The 9,196-nt window shown below is 55.0% G+C and overlaps 1 protein-coding gene across 1 annotated transcript in view; it reads right to left on the bottom strand.

The window, feature by feature from the left end:
• Window positions 1-6: 6 nt before the first annotated feature.
• The window catches only part of ARX (aristaless related homeobox), a 15,227-nt gene continuing 6,037 nt past the window's right edge, over window positions 7-9,196 (bottom strand). The window contains exons 3-6 of the mRNA XM_017872852.1: window positions 8,581-9,173; window positions 5,920-5,965; window positions 2,784-3,112; window positions 7-592 (exon numbers count right to left, since the gene is read on the bottom strand). Of these exons, the coding sequence (XP_017728341.1) occupies window positions 352-592; window positions 2,784-3,112; window positions 5,920-5,965; window positions 8,581-9,173 (1,209 nt within the window). The 3' untranslated portion in view covers window positions 7-351. The remainder of the gene's footprint in view (window positions 593-2,783; window positions 3,113-5,919; window positions 5,966-8,580; window positions 9,174-9,196) is intronic.

The following is a 9,196-nucleotide window of genomic DNA, read 5'->3' as shown; positions in this document are numbered from 1 at the left end:
GGAAGAGGTTGGGCTTTTAAATTTTTTACTTCAATGTCAGGCGTCTGGGGGAGAAAACCTCCCCGATATTTTCAGGAAAGTAAGAACAAGAGAGAGTGGATGTTGGAGTTGGAGCGAGGTTGGCAGTAGCAGGGGCAGGGGCAGGGGTGGGTGGACAGCCAGCCGAGGAGGTGCCACGTCCCGGAGCGCAGAGGGCTGCCATGCCCGCATCCAGAGTGCTGCGAAGGCGGCTGCGTTCTCTCAGTGCCGTCTCGGGAGTGTGCTGGTCCTCTGTTTCCATTTGGTCTTGAGTGGTGCTGAGTGAGGTGACCTTTCGGGGCGCGCGCGGGGCGCGGGGGTGGAGGGCAGCCTTTAGCACACCTCCTTGCCCGTGCTGGTGCCCGGCAGGATGTTGAGCTGCGTGAGCTGCGCCGCGTGCTCCTTGGCCTTGAGCCTCAGCGCGGCTATGCTAGAGGCGCGTCTGTCTGCGGCCGCCGTGGCCGGGTCGGCCAGGGCGCCCGATGCCACTGCGCCCTCCACGGCGGGTGTGGGCTGTCTCAGGAGAGCGGCCGCGGTCGACGCGCTGGTCAGGGGGGCCATTGTGGAGAAGAGCCTGCGGGGAGAGCAAACAGCGCGGTCATGGCCTCGGGAGCTGTGCGCGGCGCCTCGGGCAGCGTCTCCCGCCGCTAGTAGCCGCGGCAGCTGAGGGGCGCGGTACCCACGGGACCCGGATGGGCCGCGGCGAGGGGGGGAATGGGCAGAGGGCGCGGGCGGAGGCTGGACGCGGCAGAGAGGGCTTTCCCAGGGCAGGAAACCGACTGGGGGATAAAGACCGAGTCCAGATATTCCCCGAGGGGCCGGGCCGGGGTCCACAGGCGGGCGTGGAAACCCCAAGCCCCACGGCCCAGTGGCGTGGATTCGGTGGTTTCGCTTAAACGTACGCTGTATTCCAAGGCCAGGGGCTGCAGATACTATCTTCTAGGAGAGAATGCGGAGGGAGAAAAGGAGAGATGGAGAGCAAAAGAAGAAGGGAAGGTGGAGGGTGGGAGTGGGGAGGAAAAAAGACGGAGAAGGTGGGATTCCAGCTGCCCAGGCGCACGCCGCAGGTTCTGAGGTCTCCCTCCGGCTCCTCGGCCCGGGACTTACTGCGCCCTGGAGAAACAGGCCTAGCTCGCCGGCCTCCCGGGCCACCCGCGCCGCCGCGGCCGCCCTTCCGCCCGGGACTCAGCGACCCGCGTCTGGCCAGTGCCCGCGGGTGGGAGTGAGGGACGACCGCCTGTTGATTTCCGCTCACCTGCCAGCAGCCCCACATCCTGGCGCGGCGACCCCAGCTGTCTTCCCCGCGCCCCTGTGACCTCTGGCCTCAGGGAGCCCCCGACCCACGACCCTGGCGCGCGGCCAGGCGATGCCCAAGCCTGGCACCCACGCCAGCGCCACCGCCTCCGCGCGGCGCCGGGATTACTCCACGTGACGCTTCCACCCCATGCACACAGCACCCGGACATTAGCTGTGGCCGGAGCAGCCCGGGGCCACCGGACACCACCCCCACGCCCACCACTTTGGAGCGCCCGCGAGCTTTCCCGACTGCCTCCCTGAGGGCTCTGGCTCCAGGCCCGCGGGGCCAATTCCGAATTTCCAGGGTTAGAAATGAGCCCACCTGGGCTCACGGAGCGCCGCCTCCTTCTCCCAAGCCCACTGCTCACTCCTCGCGCCACCCCAGCCCAGACCCTCTTCCAGCCTCTCCGAATCTCGCAACTCGGTCCTCCAGCCACGGTTCGCCTGGGTTTACAAGTCACTTGTCAGAGGGAAAAAGTGGAGGGAGGGAAGAGACAGAACTGTAAAATTTTTCTCAGAAAGATATCATAAAGTGTGACCCGGAGGTGGGGTAGTAACATGCCCTGGTTCCATTAGGTAAACTGAGTCACTAACTCTGCTTCAGTGCACTCGCTGTTTATTTTATTGGTTTGTTATAAGAAACTAAATTTACTCCGAGTCTTAATTTTCTGTAAGATGATTTTTTTGTTAAGCAGCTGCGCAGTTGGATGAATCTATTATTTCTTTGTTCTCCCAAAGAGTGATCATTGAAGCTGCATCCAGTTTTATTTTCACTGTGCTAACACAATACATCCCTCCTTTGTTTCTTTGTCTATGTGATTATGCAGACTTTTTATTTCCTCATTCGATGTTCATTAAAGAAAAGGAGTTACAAGATGAGTTGTTTCTTTTATTTCGTTGTCTTGTACTACCTTGTAGATCGGGGCTTGCACATACGGAGGTGTCGTTGGCAGCGGGTCACTTGAGTGACAAGGAAGATGGAGTCTGGGGCAGAAGAAAGAATTCTGTGCACCCAGAGGGCCTGGTGGCTCGAGGGCTCCCATGGGGATCAGGGCTGTGTTCCTCAGGTTGCCAGGTTTGGGGGCATGAGGAAGAACTTTTGCAAAACTTGAAAAGTCATCCCTGCTCTGTACCCTACACCTGTACATGTTTGCTCGCATACCACCTATGGTGGGAGTTGCTGCAGCCTTCAGTTGGTACTTTTACAGCTTTGATTCCCCGTTGTCACGGTTGTCGTTACCGCCACTGCCTTCCCCTTTCCCATTCAGTTCCAAGTCAATCCCTTCAAGACCCCCCCCCTTTTTTTGAGGCGCAATCAGAGAGTTTTTTCTTTGCTACAGTCTCTGAGGTTGGGCCAAAGAAAAAGATGTGTGTAACCCTGTTTGACTCCTGCCTCCTCCCTGCCCCCAGCCTCTGTGTGTATGAGAGACAGACAGACAGACAGACAGACTTCCGAGGCCACGCGTTACCTGCCGAATGCCGGGCTGATGAAAGCCGGGTGTCGGAACACTGCCGCTCCGAGGAAAGTGCTCAGGCCCAGCGGCGCCCCGCTGGGCGGCAGGCTGGCCGAGCCGGGAGGCGGAGGTAGGCTCGGGAAGGCGGCGGCGGCGGCGGCGGCAGCGGCAGTCCAAGCAGAGTCTAGCGCCGGGTGGTGCGGAGGGAAGGGGCTGGCGTCCAGGTAGGGGCTGAGCGGGTGGGTAGCAGAGAGCGGCCCCGGGAAGGGCAGCCCCGGGGGGTGGGTCTGCGCGCCCGCCTTCTCCCGCTTGCGCCACTTGGCCCGACGGTTCTGGAACCAGACCTGCAAGGCAGAGAGAGCTCAGGGTCGGCACGGCTCGGGCCGGCGGGCGCACGGGGCGCGTACCCGTCCCTTCACTCGGCGCGCTGCAGGGCCCCCTTCCTTTCCACCGCGGCCCGCGCCCTCCTGCCCCTCTTTGGCCTCAGGTAGTTTTCGGACATGTCTGGGGCCAAATGAGCAGTGAATAGGAGCCACAACTTCAAGTCAGCAGGAAACAGGACAAGCAAACCCTTTCTGCCCGCATTCCAACTGGGCCAGTTTTCCAAGTTTAAGGAAAGTGATTCAGTGTGTTTAGAGTTGGGGAAACCAAAGTTTAAACGTCTGTGGTGACACTTGCTTGCTAGGATCTTTAGGCAGGTCACTTAAACCTCTCTGAACCTCAGTTTTGGAATCTGTAAAATGGGGATAATAAAACTTCACTCATAAGGCTGTTATGAGGACTGGGTAAAATAAGGCAAGTGAAAGCATGCATTCAATGGTGACTCTAGGGAATGGGCAGCCACCAAGAGATGAGGGACATGCTTGTTTTACTGTATGTCAGCTATTTTCACCTATTTCAGATTTACGCAAGAGCTGGCAAAATTCTTGCTCTGTATGGAAGAGGAAAGTGGAGAGATAGTTCATTTATTCTTTCCAGAAAGATTTACTGAACACCTAAGAGCACTATGCTGGGTTCTGGGGTTCAGGGAGGGATGAGAGGGAGGGAAGAAGTGCTCGAGTTAATTAGCAAGCATACATTTCAAGGGGTCATTCCTCTATGAAATGAAACAGGGGTACACAGCCTGCTCTTGGCAGGGGCTCCCTGCAGGACCCAGTTCTATGCAGGAAGGCACTGACTACATGGATGAAGCAGGCAGCAATACCTGGGTGCATAGAAATCAGAGGGCAGGATAGGTGTAGACTTTTCACATCTTCAGAGCTAACAAGTCTTTTATTTCCTTTTGGAGATGTGGTTTAAATCGGTTATTTAAATAAGATAGTTCTAGGCTTGGAGGAGGTTTTCAGCCTGAGGTATTTTCCTAATTGCTAATAGAAAGCAATTTTAATAGAGACCTTTACCTGAAATATGGCAGCTACCATCATCTAAAATAAACCCCAGGAGCATGAAATTATTTTATGTGACCTGCTCATCACACCCACAGCTGGGAAGATATGCTCCTTCTCCCCTGAAGGCATTAATATTTTTAGGGCTGGGTTTATAACTGCACGCAAGTCTGAAAATTAAGAATGAACTCCAGGGCTATACAGAGTTATATTAAAATGTAATGTAAATTATCCCAGAGGAATATATTTTAAAATGTGAAACACATCCATATTTTTCAAATCTACACACTGGGACTTGTTACCAGCAGTAGCATCTAAGCTTGGTTTGACTTCTAGACAGCCCCCCAGGGCAAGAAAAATCAAAGGGGGGAATCCAAATCGGTCAATTTACTTACCAATTCGCCAAAAAGGGGGCCCAATGACCCTTCCACAGCCTTTCAAAATATCTATTGTGAATTTCAGAAACACTTCAGTGTGGAAACCCAGAGGCTTGAAAAAGTAAGAGTGTAGATGGGACCGGACTGGGTGGGCAGCTTTTGTGTATCCAAATCTGTCTAGACAAGAATATCCGCCACTCCTTGATCGCAGTGAAAGAAGAAGGGGAACTGGGGCAGTGGACTTAGGATGCCCTCAAAGAACGTGGAAACCTTTTTACAGACAGATCGTCTCTCCCAGCTCAACTGCAATTATCAAGATGTCCCCCTGCAATTCCTCATTATTGAATTAATACCTCTGAGGCCCCCCAAAGGTAAACGAAAGGACTCTAATAATTCATATTCACTTAATTACATCTTCTCCAGTGAATAGGGAGAGAGGAGAAAGGGAGGGGCGCTCTCTTTCTTTTAAAAGTTATTTAACTTTCCCACGACTCGTTCCCCTGAGCTGAAAATACAGAGTTGCTGTCACATCTCTGTTTGACAATGGAGAAATGTGTCAACAGAAAGGAGGGGACAGGCCTCATCATTAGCCCTCTAATGCAAGAAGCTGTTGTGTATTAAATGAGCCATATGGAATTTATTGTGCTTTATCAGCGCTTGATTTTGACTGTAAAGTGATTCACTCAGCTCCTAACCCGGGGACATCTGTTTTCTGTTGGCCATCGGGGCTGCTCAGTGTTGATCGTCTCTTTGGTTATGAGGCCTGGGTTCGGAAATGCACTCTGGTATGGGGCTGCAAACACCTTTAATAGCATTGCACTCACTCCCTATTAGATCAATGTGGGCTCATTGCTATAAAAAATGGGAAATCAAATAGCATTAGCCAGCTCCTTGTGTGGGGCGGAGGGGAAATCAAACAGCATTTTGCCTTCAAATGGCCCTGTTTGTTCTAGCACTAAGTGGGCTTTTATGAAGCCCGATTGGAGACTTAATCGCAGCCAAATACCTGCTTGGGGCTGAGCGGATTTGTCTAACAACCAAATCCATGCTCCATCCCATTATTTCAATCAGGAGAAGTAGGTTGGTGGATTGTTTCCTATAGGGGCTTTAGGGCTAGGGGCTCCCAAACTGCAGTTTCAGGGACTCTAAAGCCCTTGTTCTGATCCTGGACTCCTTCCTCGGGCTCCCAAACCCAAAAACCTCCCCCTTCCACCTCCTATGTCTTAAGTTTTAAATATCTTTGTGTGTGTGAGAGTGCTTGGGTCTACTTTTCTGATTCTGCTTCTCTTGGTTTTGTGAAGGGGATCCCCCCACCCATCAACCCATCTCTCTCTCTCCCGCTGGCCCCCAGCCCTCCTCCCTCCTTCTTCCCTCTGTTGTGCAGCTCACCTGGACTCGGGCCTCGGTCAAGTCCAGCCTCATGGCCAGTTCCTCCCTATAAGAAAGCAACAGACAGACAGGAGGTCACTGCAGGCCCCAGCAATGCCCTCTCAGCTATCCACTCCTCTATGGCAGGCCTACTCCACTAGGGTCTCCCCTGGCTGCCTGCCCCCAACCCCCAAACATATGGGCATTGCCATTCCATCACCCCTGGAGTGCCAACTATTTGACTGAAAATGCAAAAACACGAAGTACATTGCCAGCTATAGGGTATTATCTATTATATCATACTACATTCGTGTGTGACAAGCAAGGGTGGCTTCTTGAGTCTCTGAGTCTACAAACCTGGGTACACAGGTTCTCTCTCACTCTCTTAAGCCAGAGTTAGACAACACACACACACACACACACACACACACACAGCTTATACCCTGTTTTGTCCTAATATTAAGTGGAATAGGAACTCAGCACTTAAGTAAGAAAATATTTTCTGTCCCCTTGGTTTCGTTCTGCCTTCTTTTAAAATTTTCTTCCCTCCTTCTTCCTTCTTCTCTTTCCAGCGCTATGCCTTTCCCTCCATCTCTCTCTCCCCCGCCTTCCTCCCTCCATCATCCCCTTGGGTTACACTCCGCATTACCCTCTGCAGGTATGTTAAGCTTGTTAAGAGTTCAGTGGGGTAATTTTTCGATTAAACAAAATTCTGCGCACCTCCTGACTCCAGTGCCCACTACAAACCCTGCCCATCTCAGGGGAAGTCAGTTTAACTGAAACCCTACCCCGTCATTGCAGTTATTACTGCGACAATTAAGGCAAATAGGAAACCATTAAGATGCTGTAAAACGACTTACGACCTGTTTACCGAAAATATGAGCGCGCTGAGAATAATTGGCCCTCCGCTCGCCGATATGAAAGAGCGGGGGCCGCCGAAGCCTGGGACCTGGGGTTGCCCTGCCGGTAGGCTCCCAGTCCACACCTGAAACTTCAGCACCAGAGGTAAACCGTCTCCATAAGTGCCCTCCGTTGTCCCCAGCTACAGCGGGCATCAGCAAATCTAAAGCGGCACTTCAGGCTGGCTCAGGGCCGGAGCCAAGGGGCTCAAACTCCTGGGTTGGAAGGAGGTGGGGGTGGGGCGGGGAAAAGGAGCTGCCCCTCCTCATGCTCTTCGGTCCTCCCCCGCCCCCAAGCCCGCCAGAAGCTAAAAAAGGGCGGACCTGGATGCCAACTGACACCAGCTCAGTTTCTTCTTTGGAAATACACACGTATGATAAACGCAAAACGCTGGTCGGCCAATTCGCTATTCGACAGCACACACAGGTTTTTAAACTTATTTCCTTTTTTAAAGATAAGGAAAGGACTGGGTGACACAGGGGAAGACAAAGTGTAGCCCAAGCGATGACCAGGTTTAACTGCCTTTGCCTGGCATTAAGTCCGCTCTTTTCTGTTTCTGGTTAGGAGAGTTAGGCAATTGCCAGGCCAACTACATTTTGGAGTTAACACGGCCTCCCGAGCCCTAAGCAGCGATTTCTCCTCTGGTTCAAAGGGGCGGGCAGCATTCCCCTTCTAAAATGCACATTGAAAAGCTGCGCACGTCTCCTTTGAAGGAACTGCCCGCGCTTGACTAGCCCCGCGCTAGGCAGTCACCGATCCCTTTCTCCTCCTCAGTGGGGGACGTTTGCCCTAACCCTGGCTCCTCGCCTGAGCTCAGAACTTGGCCTTGGGGTGGGAGAGAAGGACCCCTACCTGGACCGGCGCCCCAGGTGGTCGGCTGAATAAGCTGGGGCCGAGGGTCCAGTCATCACACAGGCACATGTTTCCCAGAAAAACAAGTGGAGGTGGAGTGTGACCAGGTGGAACACCCGGCTTGGACACTGATCCAAAGAGAAAATTCCCCCAACTGCTTTGTCTACTCCCTGCCAGGCTTCCAGCAATCATTGCCCACCCGGTAAACCCGTTTACATTAAACGCACGGTGGGTTTAATGTGTGTGTTGGGAGAGGACAGAGAGTAAAAGGGGAGAGTCTGGCTGGGGCCCCTCAGGTGTTCAGACACCAAACACTGCCCAGTTCTGACTTCCTTTGGTTATTTCAGGAGTCCTGAAACGACAGAACTCGGATCTTTTTAAAGGCCTTCTCCGCTGGCACAGGCTCCAGCTTCACTGCGAACTGCGTAACTGATACCCACCAGGCTCTTGGGGCATCAGGCGGGGGTGGCGAGCGCACAGCACAGCGACCAAAATAGTCCCTGCTTTGCTCTGGCCGCACAACCGCGGACAGCGCTTCCTGAGCCTCGCCGGGGACCTAGCCTGGACTGCAGCTCCGGAGGCCTTGTGTCTGCCCTCTGCTGCGCGCGCGTCTCCAAGGTGGCACTTTCGGGCGCTCTTTGGAGAGGCTGTTTCTTTTCCTCTCTCTAACTAAAACTTGTAATTTGAAAACATTAAACTGCAACGACCTTGGGAAGGAGAGAAACCATTCCAGCCTAAACTTAAAGCCCGAACTGGGGTAGGGGTGGGGGGAGTGGGTGGTTTGGGTGAGCAAGGGTGGGTGTGTTGGGAGGGCGCTCCTCCGCAGAGTCCAGGAGCCAAGTGTCCGCCCTGAGGCCGGGGCCCCTGCCCGCCCGCTGTCCCTCCCTGGGGCCTGCGTGCGCTGCGGCCGCGACCACCCTACGCACATACCTGGTGAAGACGTCGGGGTAGTGCGTCTTCTGGAAGGCCCGCTCCAGTTCTTCCAGCTGGTAGCTGGTGAACGTGGTGCGGTAGCGCCTCTGTTTGCGTTTCAGCAGCCCCTCCTCCGAGTCGCTGCCCGCAGACAGGCACACGCTGTCCTCGCCGTCCTTGCCCTCAGCGTCTTCCGGGTGCAGCAGCAGCTCTTCCTTGGGTGACAGCTCCCCGCCCTCTGTGACCACTGCAGCGGCAGCTGCTGCGGCCACCGCGCCAGTGGCAGCCACAGCGCAGCGCCGGGGCTCCTTGAGCAGCGCACGGGCGTTGTCCTCCAGCAGCTCCTCCTCGTCGTCCTCCAGCAGTTCCTCTTCCTCGTCCTCATCCTCTTCGTCCTCCAGCAGCTCCTCCTCGTCGTCCTCGGTGCCGGTGCCACCACCCGCAGCCGGGGCGCTGCCCTGGCCCCCGGCCGCGCCGAGGCGCTCCTCCGGGTGCGTGACGCCCCCCGGGCCGCCCAGCTCATCCAGCGCGGGCGGCGGCGGCACGAAGGGCGCCCCGTTCTCGCGGTACGACTTGCTGCGGCTGATGCTCACCTGCGGCGCCTGGCTGATCTTGAGCGTGTCCCAGGCCGCGG

The sequence above is a fragment of the Rhinopithecus bieti genome, unplaced genomic scaffold (assembly GCF_001698545.2).
Source record: "Rhinopithecus bieti isolate Rb0 unplaced genomic scaffold, ASM169854v2 scaffold_7529, whole genome shotgun sequence".
Taxonomy (NCBI): Eukaryota; Metazoa; Chordata; class Mammalia; order Primates; family Cercopithecidae; genus Rhinopithecus; species Rhinopithecus bieti.
Note: the sequence above shows the minus strand (reverse complement) of the source record. Positions and strands in the feature narration are given on the sequence as shown.